This window comes from Saccostrea cucullata, unplaced genomic scaffold (assembly GCF_032062105.1).
Source record: "Saccostrea cucullata isolate Sc308-1 unplaced genomic scaffold, CSIRO_AGI_Scuc_v1 ctg1851, whole genome shotgun sequence".
NCBI classification, from domain to species: Eukaryota; Metazoa; Mollusca; class Bivalvia; order Ostreida; family Ostreidae; genus Saccostrea; species Saccostrea cuccullata.
The window spans coordinates 63,070-85,556 of record NW_026938352.1 but is presented as its reverse complement, the minus strand read 5'-3'; the positions used below and the strand labels follow the sequence as shown (position 1 = coordinate 85,556).

At 35.5% G+C, this 22,487-nt stretch overlaps 1 protein-coding gene across 1 annotated transcript in view; it reads right to left on the bottom strand.

Annotated features, from left to right (window-relative positions):
- Positions 1-9,213: 9,213 nt before the first annotated feature.
- LOC134250020 (tetraspanin-31-like) overlaps positions 9,214-22,487 on the bottom strand; it is a 50,095-nt gene continuing 36,821 nt past the window's right edge. The window contains exons 2-3 of the mRNA XM_062732359.1: positions 17,945-18,112; positions 9,214-9,605 (exon numbers count right to left, since the gene is read on the bottom strand). Coding sequence (XP_062588343.1) covers positions 9,309-9,605; positions 17,945-18,112 — 465 coding nt within the window. The 3' untranslated portion in view covers positions 9,214-9,308. The remainder of the gene's footprint in view (positions 9,606-17,944; positions 18,113-22,487) is intronic.

Here is a 22,487-nt window from a genome sequence, read left to right as displayed (position 1 = left end):
AATAATATTTTTACTTGCATCTGAGAAGAACTTACGTTAAGAAAAATAAAACGCGGAAAAAGTTCATTTCTTTAAATTAAAATATATATATATACATGTACATATAAAGGAAGTAAATCCACGATGGGGCAAATACGGCCCTTCAATTTCGTGAATAATGAACTTGCATACTTCACTTAGAGTAGGACTTTGTTTTTATAGGGGAATGTCAAGGTTTAATTATGCATATGAGTTTGGTCTATTCATGACGTCATAACAACGTAGTACAGGTCGATTCATGTGCAAAATGATGAAATTGGCTTATTTTTACTAATTTTGTCACCTTTTCTTACATTTTTTAGTGTGGCCACACCCAACAAACAAAACAATTTTGTTTTATCAAATCCAACATAAAAAAATAGCACAATTATATACAAAAAACATTTTGTTTGAAGGGTGTGGCCACATTGAAATTTTAACTTTTTGTTGTTGGTCACTATAAACTGATGACATCCCAGGCAAATATATAGACTTTTAAAATTCATATAGATTTTTCAAATATTAGTGATTTATTTGAATATTTCATGCATACATGTAGTACTAGATATATGTTGATTTTTTTTATAATAACGAAGATCAGAAGTAATGTATTTAATTGGATATGGCCTATATATTTCATTCAGTATGCCAAATTTTATAGTAAGATTGCTCTACCGACATTATTATGAGTGCTTATCATGCTTTTTGCAATAAATCGATGAAAGGAATCGACTGTAAATAACAGAAATAATAAAACAAATAGAAGCTATATTAATGTTAACATCTTTTTTTTCCGATTATTAATTTCGATTTTACGTCGCTGCTTTTGAGAAAATCCAATCAGCATGGTCATCGGTGTAATCAAAGGGAGACTACGCCTACAAATAATGGAGAAGGATGACAACTTACTGTCAATGCTGTGTCAGCAAAAGTGTACAGGATATTGTCGAGTAAGTAGTTTAAAAACATTTAAAATTTCAAGGTATCTTTAGATGAAAACAATATATAAACTGACTTTTTTTCATTCATAAAATTTATTTAATTATGGCTAACGATAATTACCTGTAGGTCTAACCTGTAGGCTATATCTCGAATATTGAGCTCAAGCTTTGTAGAACTCCGCTTATTTTTTTATCATTTCCTCATTTCACATGCATGTAAAGGCATGTAAAGACAGTTAGTCTTCAGAAATATATTGTACCATATGCCTTACTTGCCCCCTAAGTATGTTTACATTATTAATCAACAAAATGCATTTAACTTGTATTTTCAGTGCAAAATGCAAGCGGGCAGCGGTATTATGATAACGTGTATTAATTATCTTTTTTATAATAATTATTTGGAGAAAAAAATTGTCCCTTTAACTTTTTGCATTTAAATATTATTGAGATAGTCAAACTATATTCACGATAGAAAACACACAGACGACATTATAAAAAGAATATATCAGGAAGTTCATATAGATCTTCTACACGCAATCTTACACGAAGTCGGCGTGGCGCACATGGTTACACGCTGGATCCATGCGTGAGAGACCCGGGTTCGAGTGTGTGACTCGGTGTTTTTTTCTAGTCTTTTAAAGGAATAAATCAATCGATTAAAATGTTAATAAATCAGAATTTAATTAGATATTTTTTTTATTATCCCCAGTATATGTCGTTAAATAAATACTTAGAACTGTTATCGGTGTGCTTTAAAGCTGTGAAATATGTGTAAAAAAAAAAAAAAACCTAACACAAAATATAGCTAAAGCTTTCCTCAGACATTGACTTGTTGTTGTCTTTCACGACTTCATCCCAAACAAAATGACGAGCAAAATAGGGATATCATACCATTGAAGGTGGGGGGGGGCAAAACTTTAAGAAGAAGCAAGAATTTCAAGTTCCGAAATGAGTTTCATTCAGTGATCAATTATGAAAGATGCCATTCATAAAACAGCGGAGTGAAAATTTATGTGACGTCATTATTGAATTTTAGACGTTCACATAATAAGCATTGAAACAAGGGCTGGATCAAGGTATGAAAGAATATACATGTACAATCATCCCCCCCCACGCAACTTGAAATAGATTTATTTTATTTAAATTTTTGGTCATGCGTACTATCTGCGACCTAAAAAAAAACGCAATTAAAGCAATACACACACACACACACCCACGGAAAAAAACACCTTAACATGTATATCAATACAGTAAAAGGATTACAGTGTTAAGAATTTTAAGTCGAATGTAAATATCACATAATAAGCATTGAAACAAAAATAGAATAATCTAGCTGGGTAAGATTCTGTCTTAAGATTTTGTATTTTCGTAAAATAATATACATGTACAATCATCTTACCAATCTCCTAAAAAAAATTAAACCACCATTGTTTTTTTTTTTTTTTTTTTTTGCAACTTGAAATAAATTTATTTTATTTAAATTTTTGGTCATGCGTACTATCTGCGACCTAAAAAAAACCGCAATTAAAGCAATATATATTATATTTAATTCAACTTTTCGTGATAAAACAATTCCGAGTAGGATTTTCCTTTGGCATCTTTTGTTATTATAAAAGTATATCTAGGGAATTTCGTTTTGACAAAAGCTTCACTGTCTTTGAACATTATAAACTATTCGCATATCCCTAACAGGCGCGGATCCAGAAATTTTTTCCAGGGGGGGTCCACCAAGTCAAAAAAATCCAATTCTCAGATATTTCTTGACAAAAAAAAAAACCTTAACTCGCCGAAACGTGAAAACCCTATTTCGGGGGGGGGGGAGTTTTCAATGGAATGTCTAATGTTCTTTTCATGTGCTAAATTTCAACATTCAGGGAATTATGTAATGCAACAATAAAGTACCTTAATAATAATTATAAAAAAAACTACATATACTAAGAAAACAGAAAATGATTTTTTTTCTGACTAATTTTTATAAGCTTTCATTCTTCTCTCTAATATGCCTGAAAAAGGTCCAAAGAATGTTCCTTGTATACTGTGTAGAAAGAGGACAAAACAGCATGAGAGAAGAAAAATTACCAAGTCTGAGCGTAGATATCTTGAAAAAAACTTTTTTGTGACTGCCAACAACGATGACACATTGTGTAATAAATGTAGACAAAAATACTACGCATGTACTTCTGGTAAGGAACAACAAGCAAATCAAAAGCAACAAAACAATACTCCTGACAACAAAGATGATTCTGATTACTTTCCTACTCCAAAGCGCCCCAAGTCTAGAGCCATAGCCAGTCCACCATCAGTTACTTTGGCCATACCATCAACGTTTAAGAGCCATTCGTCCTGCTTTCTGTGCAAACGGCGAGGGCCAAAACTTGTTGTTGTGTCATCAAAAGCTAGATATGATGTCTTCATGAAGCATGAAATCATAATTCCAGCAGGCACTCGATGATGTCCAAACCACTTATATGAGGACAATTTTGTTTCCGATTTCACCATTGTCGACACCAAAGAGAACACCTCTGTTAATAGGACCACTATTCTGGATTTGCTTCAACGCCTGAGGAGTGCAGCATTGCAGAGTAAAACGTCGCGGATTAATTTCGATTGCTCTTCCACACTTACAGAAAGTGATTACTTGAACTTAACAGGGGTATGTAAAAACACATTCGATGACCTTCATTCCTACATTCAAGAAAAGGTCAGAAACACACCTGCAAGAAGTTCAAGAACATCTCTAGGTATTTTCTTGTTCAAATTGAAATCAGGAATTTCCAACAAGGTGTTATCCACTATTTTCAATCTTTAAAAGTCAAGTTTACGGAGAGGTATTTCATCAGTCCGTCAAGCATTGTTAAATTCATTCGTTCCACAGAACTTGGATCTTAAGCATATTTCTCGAGATTACGTCATCAGGTTCCACACTAGGCCACTTGCCCAGACTCTCTTCGGAACACTGGGCGAATCTGAGATGATCCTTGTTCTGGATGGAACATATATATTCATATAGAAAAGTAATAACTTTCACTTTCAAAGACGATCGTATAGCTTGCACAAAGGGCGGCCATTAGTTAAAGCTATGGTGGAAGTTACAACTACCGGATACTATGTAACTGTTGTTGGACCAAACCTGTCAGACAGTAAAAACAGTGATGCTGCTATTTTAACGCACATGCTAAAAAATAATGTACAGGATATCAAGAACTGGGTACATGAAAACGATATATTCGTCGTAGACAGGGGCTTTAGGGACGCCGTTGGAATTTTGGATGAGATGGGTATTAAAGCTGAAATTAGATGCTTTGCTAAAAAGGGAAGCAAGCAAATCTCTACAGAAGAAGCAAACTCAAGTAGGCTAGTTACCAAGGTGTGTGATGATTAGAATTATATAACAATCACAGATAAGCTCATATTCCTTGTGCATTCGTATCTCTAAGTTGTTTGATTCATGTTATTTAATGAACTGTAAAACACGCTCTCTGTAATATTTCTAGGTGAGGTGGGTGGTGGAATCGGCAAATGTCCGAATTAAAAGATGGAGATATTTTGATCATGTTTTACCTACAAATCAGGTGCCGTTTGTGGGAGACTACATTAGAATAATTTGTGCAATTTCCAATAAATATTTCCCTCCATTATCTACAGGTATATGTACTTAAATTTTTTTAGCACTATACCAGTTAATTTACCATCATAGTTCAATGACACAGGTTAATGAAATTTCTAGCTTTAAAGGTTACATGTATGATAATGGAAGGATTCATTAATGAATTTTTTTATTCTATTATAGCTCAAGAGGTTGACATGGCGATTGCTGCTAAGATGAAGTATCTTAGTACTGGAGTAAATATGCTGAAGGAACGATTAGAAAATGAAAAGCTTGACAAAAGGACTGTTATTTGGAAAGAAGTGCAATTACTGGATTTGGACTTCCCAAGGCTATCAGAAGAACAATTAAGAGAACTAACCTGTGGAATTTACCAACTGAAACTTGCTTCAAGTTACGTTCAATAACATCTGGATGGAAACAGTGATGATTATGTCCATCAAGAATACCCTCATCTCATCAGAGTGAAAATTCAGAGTAGACATACGTCAGCAAAGACACATTTGCTCTGGATTGCATACAACGAAACGGAAGTCACGGCCTGGTATTGCAAATGCAGGTCAGGGGCTAGGGTTGTTGGGGTTTGTGCTCACATCGCCGCCATAATCTGGTTTCTGGGGTTTGGGAGATACAGCAATGGTGACGTGGGTGTAAGGAATTGGGCAGAATATGCAGAGGATGCTGCTAACATTCCACATGAAATAGATTCCTCCTCGGACAGTGATAGTAGTGTTGTTGAGGAATGAGTAACAGAGTTGATTGCCGTGTTCATATTTAGATGTTATCGCTTTTAAAAAAAATTCCTGTCTTACTTGGAAAATGAATAAAAGCATGAACCATGTTCCTTAAAACTGTCAAAAGAGAATTGCTCATTAAATGTATGATCATCCTAACTTATGATACTATCTACATGTTCAAGAATTAAATTTTCATTTTGGCGCACTAAAAAATTAGAAAGGGGTCAGTCTGGCGCATGTCTTACAGATATGGCACTATAAGATGCAAAATTGTGGGTCGAAACTCTTATATTGATGCATTTTAGGACCGTTTTCAAGCTGACCGATTGTATTCATGACGTATCTGAGCATACTGTTACTCGTTCAATCAGACTCTTTGTAGCCGCGTATGTTCTTTACACCAGCAGAGCGTCTGATTGATCAAGACTAAAATCGGAATTGTACATGGAATATTTCCTTCGTTTAGAATACGCTTCTAGAAATTTTTACCAAATACTGAGTCAATTATATTTATCAAAATTATATGTAATGATTTAAATAATAAACACTTGAAAGTAATACTCCACTATGTAATATGTTCTAATATTTCTTAAAACTTTGATTATTTATTTCGAAACAAAACAAGTACAAGTTACTCATTGTGTATCCAGACACTTGCCCGAAATGCCTCCAAAGCGAAGACTGGTATTGGGCCAACTGACCCAAAACAACGAAAGCTTTCGTTTGTTTTACAAATAAAACGACGGAAACTTTTTCATTCCCAGACTCGGCAGAGGTCTCTGATTAAGAAGAACAGTCCAAGACGTTGACTCCTGATGTCAACGGCAACGATGTTCGTCATTTCCAGTCCAAGTGGCTAACTTTGCACCCGTGGTTGGAGTTTGATCAGATGGGACTAAAATGTTTTCCAAACAAATAAAAAGTTTCTCATTTAAGTTTTTTGCTCCGAGTTCTTTGCATACAAAACGAGTCCCTACCATTTGAACCAAATTTAATCTGCGACTGCCCCAGGTCTATTCAGTAGAGAAATGTGCATGTAAGTTTGCATCCTTTATAGTTTAGCTCTTCAACAACTTTTGAGAACTAAATCAATAAAATCAAAGGAACGAGGAATTAACTTAGGTATTCTGTTTATCAATTTTTTAAATACTCTATTGTATGAACTCAAGTCTAAAACACATTCTCCAATATGACATTTTTCAGTACTGAGATGAAATTTAAAGAAAAAAACTTTCTTTTATATTTATAATATTATTCATTTTATTTTAAAAAACTGAAATTGGTTGTGTCAGAAATGGCATTTAAAAACCCTGAAAGACCCATCAAATTTACTTGAAATTCATCACAAAATAGCATGAAATATCAATTTTTCCCGGGGGGCTTCGCCCCCATGGACCCCCTACCGGGGCGTTGCCCCTGGACCCCAATGGGGGCCTAACGCGGCCCCCATACCCCGGCGGATGACCCATGGATTTTAATGTTGATGGGCCATTGGCCCATCAACATTAAAATCCAGAGTGATCCCTGATCCAGTATGACAATATATCGGCACTGAAAAATGTTTCAAAAGGTTGACTTCAGTCAAAATAAATATATCGATAATTTTATGCTTTTATTTAAATTCTATAAATTACTATCTTCATATCTGTTAATTTAGATAATTCTTGCTGCAAATCTTTGCTCCTTTAAGAACTTGCATGCTAATCAGACATACACTGTATAAAGTGTTATGAAGTGAATGTGACATAAAGTTAAATGTGCTTAAATGTGGCATTTTTGTGTACCTAGAGTATGGAAAAGGTATATATGCATGTAATTTGTAATTTGTATTCTATTAAAAATTACGCAGTGAGAAGGTTTGGTGTGAGTTACAGGGTAGAACTGTGCATGAATTTTATAAAGAAGATTTCAATAAATATTGATATGCCTGCTTGTTTTATATATCAAATTATAACGTTACGTTTCAGCCAATGACGTTAAAATTATGACGTTATGTTCATTTTTTCCATTAAAACAATACCTCAGTGCAAAGTCTTTTATGAGAAAACTATAAATGATATTAAAAAAAGGAAAACAGTTATGAAAAGCATATGTTCTCTGCTATTTGTGGTGAAAATTTCATTGAAATCTTGGCTGGTGCCGTATTTGGACCTTCGTGGCTCTTGTTCTTTGCTATTGGGACTGTGAATATACGTCATGATAAGTGGGGTAGTCAACATTACCGATGTCGATGTATCACAGTTTTTGCAAATCATTCATATAGTAAATAATGCCAGGACCGCAGACGGACGTCGATATATCCCAGGTTGTCAACATATCCGATGTCGAAATACCGAAGTTTACCCTGTACTTTTATTAGTGGAAAAGTTGTGGATATAAATAAAATTTTATGTGTCATCAAATGTTTTATATACAATCTTTTTTACATTGTTTTTGACATATTTAGATTAAAATTGCAGTTAGTTGTTATAGTTTTTTATGTATTAAGAACAGGGTCAAATCGATCGGGATCGAACTCATGTTTGGATCGAGTTCGGCTTGATCGGGATCGAGTGCTCAATTAATTTAATTTTGTGAAAACACAAGGTTGTAATGATAGAAACTGGTAGGCTAAAGAAAATACCCTGAGAACAAAGATTATGTTCTTCATGTAATACTATTGATGATGAATCTCATTTCTTTCTACAGTGTCGCTTGAACATACAAGCAAGGTTTAATATACTTATAAAAGCTATGTTAGATAATTGTTCCTCATTCTACCTCAAATCACCTACACAGAAACTTGAATATATACCAAGTCCAAAACTTGAAGTTATACCAGCTATTTCCACTTTTAAAAAACAATCATTAGAATTGAGAAATAGAAGGTTCACATCGGCGCAACATTTAGGGAATTAATTTCTATGTGGATCTTGTATATATCATTCATTGTTCTCTTTTGTTTTGTTGCTTGACCCATATGGGTGTACATGTAATATGCAATAAAGATTATCATATTGTGGCCCCATCCTACCCCGGGGGTTATGATTTGAACAACGTAGGTTCTACACTATCCAATGATGATTCAACATAAATTTCAGCTTTTCTGGCCCAGTGCTTCTTGAGAAGATTTTTAAAGTTTTCTTCCTATAAAGTTCAATTTAAAACCTTGGATTCACTATTGTGGCCCTGTCCTATGCAGGGGGGTAATGATTTGAACTAACTTGATTTTACACTACCCTTGGATACTTCGACATAAGTTTCAGCTTTTCTGGCCCAGTGCTTCTTGAGAAGATTTTTAAAGTTTTCTTCCTATAAAGTTCAATTTAAAACCTTGGATTCACTATTATGGCCCTGTCCTATGCCGGGGGGTAATGATTTGAACAATTTAGAATCTACACTACCCCAGCATGCTTCCACATAAGTTTCAGCTTTTCTGGCCCAGTGGTTCTTGAAAAATTTTTAAAGTTTTTTGCCTTTATACTTCAATGTAAAACTTGGATTCCCCATAATGGCCTTGCCCTACCCTGGGGTCATGATCTGAACAATTTAGATTCTACCCTACCCCACATATTCCACATTAGTTTCAACTTATCTGGTCCAGTGGTTCTTGAAAGGAAGATTTTTGAAGTTTTTTGCCTTAATACTTCCATGTAAAACTTGGATTCCATATTGTGGCCCCGCCCTACCCCTGGAGGTTATGATTTTAACAACACTACCCAAGTATGCTTCCACATAAGTTTCAGATTTTCTTGCCAAGTGGTTCTATAGAAGAAAAGTTTTGAATGACCCCACCCTATTATTGTATTTTCTCGATTATCTTCCCTTAAAAGGGGAATTGGCCCTTTATTTTAAAAATTTAAATTCCCCTTCAAATAAGGATGCTTTGTACCAAGTTCGGTTAAAATTGGCCCAGTTCTTGAGAAGATGTTGAAAATGTAAAAAGTTTACAGACAGACGAATGGACTATGGACAGCAGGTGACCAGAAAAGCTCACTTGAGAATTCAGCTCAGGTGAGCTAAAAACTATAAATCTGAACTTTCTTTGGAAAAAGTGTGCATAAGAAAGTTTATGAAAGTTAGTTTTTCTATATTTAATGAAATGATAACTCTTACATTGGCACAGGAAGGGTGTTCCTCAGCATCATTTTCACTTCGAAAGCCACAGCATTGTGAGCTAATTTGTAACTTGATGCGAGACTGGTTGCTGGAATAGCGCCAGCCTGTCAAAGCCAGCTGTTCTCGCTGTTCCTGATTGACAGCCAGGCAGGCACAGGCAAGAGAAAATTGGATCAAGAAAACAAGGAACAGAATTATCATGTACTTCAAATGCATAGGAAATTCAATAACTCTGACAGAAAACTAAAAACTTACTACAAGGAATGGAAATCGAATGCAGAAATTTAAAATTATCAACTGCAACCAATTGTGAAATAATAACTAGTTAATCAAATTAAAGTGCATATTAACACTGCATAGATCAAGGACCCTCTGTTTGCTGCTGAAAATGTATATTGAACATAATATAACAGCATGAAGGAGTATGCTTTAAAACTATCTAGATTATGACCAGCATGCAAAGTGTGCCTTTTTTCACTCAGGAAAAATTCATCAAAGACAATTTATTTTAATAAGTACTTCAGACCTGTTTGCCCATATTGTCATCTCTCAGTTTGTTTTATTAGATTTGTCACTGAGATTTTGGCATTTGTCAGTAAAATTTCTCTTTCAATCAATTTCACATTTCATTAGAGAAAAAGCTACATTTCTGATTACCATTTCTGTCATTTTTTAAAACACCTTTTTTGGCAACATGACATCACTTTACTGTTTGAAATCTTTATCTTTTTTAGCAATTAAAAAGCATCAAACTGAGACATATCATAATGAAAACTTACTGCTAGCCTAAAATCCCATCAAACAGATTTCTAATTTCCATTATAGCGAGAGTAAGACGTATTTTGGACTCAAAATCTGTACAAAATATAAAGAAATTGGAAGAGTCAACAGGTCTGGTACTTTAATACAAGAGGCTCATGGGCCTTTTAGGTCACCTGAGCATCATGCAACAACTTTCAAATGATTGATTCTGGTTCATGTTTTAAGCTAGATTCTATGGCATTCACAATTTTGAAAGAGGCATCATTGCCAATCATAACTATGCACTTAGCAATTGCTTAGTTTGGTTACTTAATACTCACAGACAGGGTAGGGGAACAAAAAATGCATTTCAACTAATCAGTAATATTCAGCAATAATCAGAAGGGCCCCTACCACACATGAACACCTGACTCTAGGTCTGTACATTACATAATTTTTGTAAAGGCATACTTGCTTATCAAAAATGTTTGATTAATACCAAAGAGTGGATTTCAAACAAATCATTTTCAGTATATAAGTAGAACCCCCCACACCCATGGTATCCCTGACCCAGGGGCCTTGAAATTCACATTTCTGGAAGAATAGCCTTTGCACATCATAACTATATAGATAGTTCATCTGCTTATTACCCAGGAGCAGAGAAAAAGATTTTCAAAGATATAATGTATTTTACTACATATAGAGCCCTGTCCTAACACCAGAACCCCTGACCCTGGGGCCATAAAATTCACAATTTTGGAAGTGGCACTCTTGCTCATCATAACTATGTACTTAGTTAGTTTATTTAATATCCAGGAGGAGAGAAGAAGATTTTCAAAGAAATGATGCATTTATACTATATTATCAATATAGCCCCGCCTTAGCACTAGAGCCCCTGACCCTTGGGCCATGAATTTCACAATTTTGTAGAGGACTCAATGCTCATTGCATTCATGCAAACAGTTTGACTGCTTGATGTCCAGAAGTAAAGGAGATTTTTAAAGATTTCATTTATTTTAGTGGTTTTGGCCCCACCCCTCTAGCTCCAGGGGGGCAGGGAGAATAAAATTCACAATTTTTGTTCCCCTTCACCCATAGATACTGTATAACAAATTTGGTTGAAATTGGTTCAGTGGTTCCCGAGAAGAAGCTGAAAATATTCAAATGTTAACACACAACACACATGACGACGGCAAAAACGGTTAGCATTAGGTCACCTGAGTGACTCAGTTGACCTAATAAAGAAATATTATGTTTGCTAGTACACAGCAAAACTCGTTAAGTATGAACACGGATATTGCGATTTCATGATTATAGCGAAGTTATCTTGGATCCCCCAGCTATATAAATTTAGCCAATTCCTTATACAGATATAACTAGAAATATGTCCATAGGACATGAATGCCCCGCTGAGGATATATTAGTTTGGTTCAGGTAGGGCTTATAGTTACTAGGGAATGAAAATGTAGGTCAGATCCAGCATCCGAAGCAAGTCTGGTAGTGTCCATCCCTAGATGCATCAGCCATGCAAGTTTGGTTCAGGAAGGGCTTATAGTTACTTGGGAATGAAAATATAATTCAGATCCAGCATCCGAAGCAAGTTTGGTAGTGTCCATCCCTAGATGCATCATCCATGCAAGTTTGGTCCAGGTAAGGCTTATAGTTACTTAGAATGGACCTGCTCCAAAAACTTTAATCTGGTCACTCATCTGGAAAATGTAGGTCAGATCCAGCATCCGAAGCAAGTCTGATAGTGTTCATCCTTAGATGCATCATCCATGCAAGTTTGGTCCAAGTCGGGCTTATAGCTCCTTAGGAATGGACCTGCTCCAAAAACTTTAACCTGGTCACTCATCTGGAAAATGTAGGTCAGATCCAGCATCCGTAGCAAGTCTGGTAGTGTTCATCCCTAGATGCATCATCTGTGCAAGTTTGTATCAACATGTGAAGTTTGATAACACCATCTTGAATAGTATGTTTAAAACTGAGCTAAACACTAATTTAAGAAAAGTGAGGTCAAGGTCAAAGGAAAGGTCAAGATGAAAAAATGTTGATGCAGTTGCATAGCTCTCATCAATATCTATCAGCATATGAAGTTTGATGAAAATATCTTGGATAGTTTCTATGAAACTTAGCTTTGAACAGAGCTAAACTCAAAGTGTGATGGAAGGATGGAAGGACAGAAGGACGGAAGGACGGAAGATGGACATGACAAACACTATACGCCCCTGCCATATTCATGGTGGGGCATAAAAATTACAGATATAGCAAAGTAATTTTTTTAAGTCCCGGTGATTTCATTATCACTGAGTTTTACTGTACTTAGTTTGGAAAATACATAAAAAAAAGCATGCAACAAAAGGCCAATGGGCCAAACTGCTCTTCTGAGCAACTTTGGCCCTGCTGTTCTTCACAAGACCCCTCCCCCCCATTGTAATTCTTATAGTGGTCCAATCCTACTCCAAGGGGGTCTCATTTTAACAATTCAAAATCTACACTACTCCAGGGCAGATGAATGATGGGTGATCAGGAAAAACTCCCTTGAGCTTTCAGCTCCTGTGTGCTAAAATTTATCTTTATAGCACATTTATTTTCCATTGATTTCTTCAGAGTATCTTTAACTGTGCTGTGAGTTTGGTTTTAACCCCAGGAATAGAGAAGAAGAGTAAACTCAAGTGGTCATCATGACCTCCTTTGAGTCAACATGATTTAAAGTCCCTAGATGCATCACCTGACAAACTATGATGATCCTTTAGTCCTTATAGTAAGCAAATATCTTCATTTCAACAAGAGATTTTGTAAAACACTTATTCCCCCCTCCCCGAAATAACTGGAATTTTTTAAGTCCAAGGGGCATAACTCTATCCAAAATGGATCGATCTTACCCAAAACAGAACTTGACCTAGATATTCTTATAATTAATCGATCGCTATACAAAATTTCATTTCAATATGTGCAACCTCTGCAAAGAAAATGAATAGAAACTGATGATGGACGACCAACAGACAGACCCACCCACAGAGAGCAGTAAAGCAATATGCCCTCCCTTCTTCAAATGGGGACATTATACATATATTACATGGCTTCGAGGGAAGCATACCAGAATATTTGCCCCAAGGTGACTGGAAAGCCCTGGAGTGTTATGTCGCCCGATGCCGAAGGCAGAGGGCGACATAACACTCCAGGGCTTTCCTGTCACTGAGGGGCAAATATTCTGGTATTGCAGCCCGAGAATAAAGCCACGTAATATATGTTATATAACATTTTTAAACATTGAACCCAAATCGGTCATCCGACATCGAACATTATATTGAACACTATGTACAGATTGTACACATGTACGTTGAGTATAATTCCGAAATTTCCCGTCCTGTTTCATGGCAGAATGTTTTCAGTATGCTGACACTTCTGTTGATAACCTTTGTTACAAATTTCAGGAATTTTTCTCCTCAATTAAATTATCTAATTCCTCTGAATTCAAATGAACAAATCGCAGTCGTTGTCTCGACTTTTTAATTTTCGCGGAACTGTTTACGTTTGCTAAGCAACTGCCTCTGTGAATTTCGAACCCGACATATTTAATATACAGAATGATCGCATGCGAGGGAACATAACTGTGCTCGGGAGGGCAACATAACTGTTTCCGGTGGAACATAACTGTATCCGGCGTTATTCGGCAGTTTTTCAGGGCATATGGATAAAAATATTATATTTGTGATATAATGGGAAAACTTCTTCAAAAATGTTATATAATAAAATAAACTTTTGGTCAAATTTAAAGTGACCTTGAGACCACATCCTCTGCCCAAGAGTGATGCCTTGAACAATTTTTAATCTTCAACATATTCTCATCATTATCTGTAAGTTTGCTGATAATCTGTCGAGTGGAGTTGAGCTGAAGATTTTTAGCAACCTGTACTTATTATGCCCCCATAATCACAGATTCAGGGGTATATACTGTGTGTGTACTTAAAAAAGCAGGCATCATATTTTATCGGCTTTGGCGCAGACACTGATGCGCTTATTCATGAATACCGCTAAGAAAACATACATAAATACAATATAGCACTGTAGCACTAATTCATGAATATGCCAACAACTCAATTCCCAGTGATTGCGCTAAATTTTGAATACGCCAAATTATGTACACATACAATAGTTTTTGCCCTGTCAATCCATCTGTCTGTTTGTCCTAAACAAGAGGCCCACGGGCCTTATAGGTCACCTGAGGATCATGTAACTTTTGACAATTGAATTTGGTTCTTGTTTTAAACCAGAGGCCATGAAATTCATAATTTTGAAAGAAGCACTATTGCTTATTATAATTATACACTTAGCACGCTTACTCTAGTTACTTAATACCCAGAGGTGGATCAGAGTAAGAAAGAGAAAATGCACTTCCACATCATAACCAGTTATGCACCCCACCCCAAAGGAACCACTAACCCTGGGGCCATTTATTTCAAAATTTTGGAAATTTTATCATAAATTTTATTTCATCACAATTGTTGATTAATAACAAAAAGCAGATTTCAAAGCATTAATTTATTTTCAGACTAGGTGACCCCCCCCCCCCCCATACCCCTGACCCAGGGGGCATGAATTTTGCTAGATGCACCTTTTTTCATCATAACTATGTAGTTAGATTATTGGCATAATACCCTGAAGCAAAGGAAAACAAAATTCAAAGAATTAATGTATTTTCACTATGTAATCAAAAGAGCCCCCCCCCCCTAAAGCAAATGGCAAAACCCCTGACACAGGGGACATAAAAATTCACAAATTTGGTTGAGGCATTCTTGCTCATCATAAATATGTACTTAATTTGTTTATTTAATACCCAGAAGCAGAGAAGAAGATTTTTAAAGAATAAATGCATTTTCACTATATAATCAATAGAGCCCCACCCTTACAACAGAACCCCTGACCCTGGGGTCATAAAATTCACAATTTTGAAAGAGGCACTCTTGCTCATCATAACTATGTACTTAGTTAGTTTACTTAATACCCAGGAACAGAAAAAAAGATTTTCAAAGAATTAATGCATTTTCACTATATAATCAATAGAGCCCCACCCAAACACCAAAACCCCTGACCCTGGGGCCTTTAAATTCACAATTTTGGAAAAGGCACTCTTGCTCATCTTAACAATATACTTTGATAGTTTATTTAATACCCAGGAGCAGAAAAGAAGATTTTCAAAGAATTAATGCATTTTCACTGTATAATCAATAGAGCCCCGCCCTAGCACCAGAACCCCTGACCCTAAGGTCATGAAATTCAAAATTCTGGAAGAGGCACTCTAGGTCATCATAACAATGTACTTGATTAGTTTATTCAATATCCACAAGCAGAATAGAAAATTTTCAAAGAATTGATGCATTTTCACAATATAATCAATAGAGCCCTGCCCTAATACCAGAACCCCTGACCCTGGGGCCATAAAATTCACAAATCTGAAAGATCATAACTATGTACTTAGTTTGTTTATTTGATACCCAGGAGCAGAGAAGAAGATTTTCAAAGAATTAATGCATTTTCACTGTATAATCAATAGAGCCCCACCCTAGCACCAGAACCCCTGACCCTAAGGTCATGAAATTCACAATTCTGGAAGAGGCACTCTTGCTCATCATAACTATGTACTTAGTTAGTTTACTTAATACCCAGGAACAGAAAAAAAGATTTTCAAAGAATTAATGCATTTTCACTATATAATCAATAGAGCCCCACCCAAACACCAAAATCCCTGACCCTGGGGCCTTTAAATTCACAATTTTGGAAAAGGCACTCTTGCTCATCTTAACAATATACTTTGATTGTTTATTTAATGCCCAGGAGCAGAAAAGAAGATTTTCAAAGAAATAATCCAACTATAATTATATAGCGAACACTTTTCACTATATAAACTATTTAGCCCCGCCCTAGCACCAGAACCCCTGAACCTAAGGTCATGAAATTCACAATTCTGGAAGAGGCAATCTAGGTCATCATAACAATGTACTTGATTAGTTTATTCAATATCCACAAGCAGAATAGAAAATTTTCAAAGAATTGATGCATTTTCACAATATAATCAATAGAGCCCCGCCCTAATACCAGAACCCCTGACCCTGGGGCCATAAAATTCACAAATCTGAAAGATCATAACTATGTACTTAGTTTGTTTATTTGATACCCAGGAGCAGAGAAGAAGATTTTCAAAGAATTAATGCATTTTCACTGTATAATCAATAGAGCCCCACCCTAGCACCAGAACCCCTGACCCTAAGGTCATGAAATTCACAATTCTGGAAGAGGCACTCTTGGTCATCATAACAATGTACTTGATTAGTTTATTCAATATCCACAAGCAGAAAAGAAGATTTTCAAAGAATTGATGCATTTTCACTATATAATCAATAGAGCCCCGCCCTAGCACTAGAACCCCTGACCCTGGGGCCATGAATTTCACAATTTTGGTAGAGGACTCAATGCTTATTACAATCATACCAACAGTTTGACTGCTTGATGTCCAGGAGTAAAGAAGAAGATTTTTAAAGATTGCACTAATTTTAGTGGTTTTGGCCCCACCCCCAGGGCCCTAGGGGGGCAGGGACCATGAAATTCACAATTTTTGTTCCCCTTCACCCATAGATGCTGTATGCCAAAATTGATTTAAATTGCTTCAGTGGTTTTAGAGAAGAAGCTGAACATGTTCAAATGTTAACACACGACGCACGACACACGACGCACGACGACGGACGAAAACGGATAGCAATAGGTCACCTGAGTTTACTCAGGTGACCTAAAAACTTTCACCTTGAATGGGTGGGGCTATTACTTTAATATTTCACAGATATATTTCTTGTGACTTCTCTTATTACCATCAAATTTGACCTTGACTATTGAGTTTGACTCATTTTTGCCAAAAGCTTTTTAAATCTAATCATAGCTGTAATTTTTGAGTAATTGGTGCTAAGGCTTTCAAATTTCACAGGTGTATTCCTTTTGCGAAGACTTTCCTGTGGGTATAAAAGTGTTTGACATTTTGACCTTGACCTTAGAGTTTGGTCCACTTTAAAAAACTTTAAACTTGCCCCTAACTTTTGAATCGTCAGTACTAGGGCTTTCATACAGGTGTACTCCTTGTTACAAGACTTCCTTTTCATAACCTTAAAATTTGACCCACTTAAAAAAACATTAATCATGACCATAACATTTGAAGCATCAGTACTACGGCTTTCTCATTTCACAGGTGTATTTCTTGTGACAAGACCTTCTTTTGGGTACCAACAATTGTGACCTTTTGACTTTGAAGTATAACATGCATTTGAGAAATTTCAACCCTTGCCATAAACTGCCAAATGGGGGCATCAGTGCTTTACAAACACATCTTGTTTTCTTAATTAATTCCATTTATTTAAGGGTCACAACCCTAGTTTTAGACAGTATAAAAAACAGTGTTTTCCATTTATTTCAAATGAAAGCACTTAGGCCAAGGATACCCTGTTACAAATTTGACAAAAATTGGCCAAGAGATGATTGAGTTATGATCTATATTCTAAAATGTTTATGCAAAACACACAAATGACCATAGCATTAGCTCTTTGATCCTTTGGCTCAGATGAGCTTAAAAGCAAACTTGCTACAATATTGTAGCTGAAATTGTTCCTCAAGATCAAATTTTTTTTAATGCAGGTATTGGACAACAGATGACAAATTACAGAAGATGCAAACACTTGGGCAGATTTTGATCAGAAAAGTACATATTTTAGTGCAACAAATCTGAAGTATGTGATCACTGAAATTTTAAAGGATACAAAGAATAAGAGGACTTGATGATGTTTACATGCTCCAATTACTCCTATTAAGGCTGTCAGAAATAGGAAAACACCACAGGCAATTACTCCTCCTACCAAGGCAAGGCTAGTTACAACAGCAACAACTCTAGCATAAGCAGCAACTCCAATCAGGATGAAAGCAACTAACTGAAACAAGAGGTAAAATTTATGAGGAATGATCAGAAAATTATGTACTAAGTATATCTATAAAATAACAAGAGGCCCATGGGCCACATTGGTTACCTCAGCTCTGTGGCTGGGAAAAAAGCAGAAATCAGTTTATTATTGAAAAATTTTTAACCCAAAAGTGGTCCCAACCAATCCTTAAACAGGTTGGAGAGAATACAGTTATTTGAAATCGGGTATTATCCTTGAAATCGGGTATAATACCCGATATTAGGGTATCGTTGAATCCGCGAAATCGGGTATAGGCGGTTTAATCACCTAATAAATCTTAAACAATGGGATGGCGCATGTTGCCGAGTTAACTTACATCTAGATACAAATGTTTTGTAAAGGTATCACTAGCCGTGTAAGAATTTGAGCGTCAGGATTAATGTGCACAGGACAACAAAAACCCATGAAGCTTACATGTAGTACATTTCATCATCTGCACCCAAAAAGGCGTTCGTTTTGCTTTATATTTTTCAAAAGGCCAGCATATTTTTATTTTTAGGTTTACTAACATCAGAATGAAAAAGTTCCATAGGAGGAGGAAATTAAAAAAAAAATTTTAAAAATTTTTTGGATAAATTATCGACTTTCGTACATTCATTTTTGATTCTTTTTTATGCTATCCTAACAGGCTCCTTGCTACTAGACACATAATGGTTACAAACAGGAAAATAGAACATTTAATTGTTTATTTCATCATCTGCCAGTTATGGCTCGTGATATAAATGTTGTGATAAATTGTTGTCAAAATAGATTTTAAAAAACAATTCTTTAAAACTCTTTCAATATATCCTAATTTTTTAAATATGTGTTAGGTGAATGTGAAGACATTGTTCTAAAATATACTTGAAACCTAAAATAATAATTCCTAATATCATAAAACAGACAGGGAGAAGGGTGAACTTTTTTCAATTAAGTGTAAAATAGTTTTTCTGGCTGCTAAAAATGATACTACATGCCTGTATATATTTGTATATACTTGCTTTTTAATAGCTGAAATTTTTTATTTCTTCAGGCTATTGTTTATTTATTCCTTAAATGGACTTACTTTCTCCCATAGTTTTATTCATTACATCTGATGCATAAGCGACCTTTTTCTGAAGAATGATGCTTAGACTGTAAGCTATAACAGAGACCTGAACAATGTCGCTGGCAATAACTACCATGGTTACTTTTAAACCTGTCGGAGGAAAATAATTTACAGACACTTTTGAATACGAATACATAATTATCTCACCACCATGCCATTGTGCAACAAAGTTGTCAGCATTTTATTTGTCCTCTGAACAGAGGCCTGTTCAGCAGAGCGAATGTTCGCAAGTGTTCGCCAAAATTCGTTATACCTCCAGTAGTAATTTTGGTGAGCGCTCGCGAACATTCACTCTGCTGAACAGGCCTCTAGTGAAACGTTTTGAATGGCACTCCTATCGATAAATTTTTACACTAAACCAAGCTATGATGCTGCTATGGACTTTGCAGATCTACCTTAATTTACCTGCCATGTTCATCTTAAAAACAGAAGTATGATTTCGTAAATTTGAATTCTCAATCCCGACTCAAATTTGACAAATCGGAAAGAAAAATTTCTGTTTTTCTGTATTTTATTTTTTTCTGAAAATTCAAAAACTTGAGTGGCGGATTTGTAAACCTAAAAATAAAAAAATGCTGGCCTAATGTTGAAAGTATTTGCATCTTCTTAATGTTCATACAAAACACAACAGAATTGTTAAATATCAGAATTCAGGAAATTATAATAATTCTGCATCAACATGACAAACATGAACAATTTGTAAATAAAATTATACGGAAACACATTTCACACACAAGATAATGCCATTTGTTAACAAGAAATCTGGGAGCCAATGCTCACTAGTAATACCCCTGCTCTGATGTAAATAAACACTAAAATGTTAATATACACAAGTTCAATTACAGGCAGATGCACAGAAAATATGAAGTTGACATCAGGTTCACATCAAAATTAATCCCACCATATGGCATGCCTCAACAAAGGGTGTACTAAAATTTCAAGCATCTGCTATGAATAGTTAATTAGAAAACTGTGACAAAAATTTGTTATGTATGAAACAGACGGATGCACAGACAAACAGGAAGTTGACATCAGATTTTAACAAAAATGTATCCCAATGTATGGCATTGCCTCAGAAAAAATTGGTGTTAAAATTTCAAGCATCTGCAATGAGTAGTTGCTGAGAAAACTGAGATGAAAATTTGTTATTTATGGAACAGACAAATGCATAGACAAACAGGAAGTTGACATCGGATTTGATCAAAAATGTATCCCAATGTATGGCATGCCTCAGAGGAAATTCTGTTAAAATTTCAAGCATCTGCGATGAGTAGTTGCTGAGAAAACTGCGACGAAAATTTGTTATGTATAAAACGGACAGACGCAGAGATAAACAGAAAGTTGACATCGGATTTAAACAAAAATGCATCCCACCGTATGGCATGCCTCAGAAAAGATTGTGTTAAAATTTCAAGCATCTGTGAAGAATAGTTGCTGAGAAAACTGCGACGAAAATTTGTTACGGACACACAACACGGACACACAGACGGACCGACAGACACACAAGGGTAAAATAGTATACTCCCTCTCCTTTGGAGAGGGGGAGGGGGGGTATAACAAGAGAGTGTCTATCATATCCAATTATGCATCATTAATTACTTTCACATTCATCTTGTGCATAAAATCAAATTCATTTAAGAATGTATAAATTATGTAATCTAATAATGTTTAAAATTTCAATTAAAAATCTCTGTGTTTTTGAAAATCTTTTTTTTATCATTATTCATACATATTTGCAGAATATGTCTTGAACATTTTAGCAGAGACAGTGATAATTTCAGGAATACAGCTTATGAGAGAAGTTAACTGTTGATCCTTTGATTCTGCTTAGTCATCAATATTTTACCATTCTTCGGCGATTTCAAAGGGGGTGGGGGGGGGGGGGTGAAAAGCTGTAAAGGTTGTTACTGCTTTCTGAGTAAAATCAAAGTACTGAAAGTACTGAATCGAGGTGACGTCTTCCAAAAAAATGTGATATTCACCCCCAAGTAACTGGCATATACAAAAATTTTAATCTAGAAGAAACCCCAATGAAAATCACTGGAAAGAAAAAAGTGACCAACACGACAATGCATTTTGTAACTTATTTGATATATAAAAAGTGAACTATAGTTATCCTTCAGTACCCGTCACCATAAGAGGAAAATACCTCGCATTTCTCTTCAATTTATATTTTGATTTGTTTCTTGTTATACAGTAGATGCAGATCTGTAGCTCTCCGAAAAAAAAAATTTCACAGACCGGAGAGCTACAGTGCCACCCATTGAAAAACTGTTTATTTATTGCGCAAAAAGAAGTGCGCTGTTTCTCGATTTATTTCTCCATGTTTTTAAACTGTCATCTCAAAATATTACTAACCGTGTGTTCCTAACATATTCTTTCACTGTTTCCACAACAAAACGTTCCTTATAATTGTTTTTAATAGCCCTCCTGGTCCTGAAATTGAGATCATCAAACATATCATCTATTTATAATGCAATTTTGGTTTGCAAGATAATTCAATCCAATGCACTTCATGCAGATGTCAACTACGAGAGTACTTCATAGAGGAGTAAAGAATTTTTTAAAATGTATCTTTTTTTGCGATTGAGGTAAGAATTTGGAAGAACTCATCCAGAACTAAGCACAACTTTTTGTGCGCAATAAATACTAGTATACAGTTTTTTTTCAATGGATGGCACTGTAGCTCTGCGGTCTGTCAAAATATGTATTTTTTTTTTTTTTGAAGAGATACAGATTTGCAGCTAGTTACACAGTAATAAGAATGAACATTATATTTAATGATATTAACAACAAGAGGCCCATAGGCCACATCGCTCACCTGAGCAAAGTAGCTAGAAAAAAAAGCATAAATCAGCTTATTTTTGAAAAGTTAAAACCAAAAGTGGTCCCAACCAATCCTTAAAAGGGAGAGGGTATGACTTGAACAAACTTGAATCTACACTAACTAAGGATGCTTGCATATTTCTTTGACTACCTGTGGCTTTATTGCCCTTTACATTTGAACTTACATTGTGGCCCCACCCTACCCCCAGGGGTCATAACTTGACCAAAATTGAATCTACACTATGAATAGGACTAATCATGTCTTTGCTATTCCTGAAAAGAAGATTTTTAAAGATTTTTTTCTACATGTTTTTATGTAAAATTTGGATTCTATATTGTGGCCCTGCCCTACCCCCGGGGACCATGATTTGTATAAACTTGAATGTCCACTATCTGCGAATGCTTCCATAAAAATATGATCATTCATGCCTT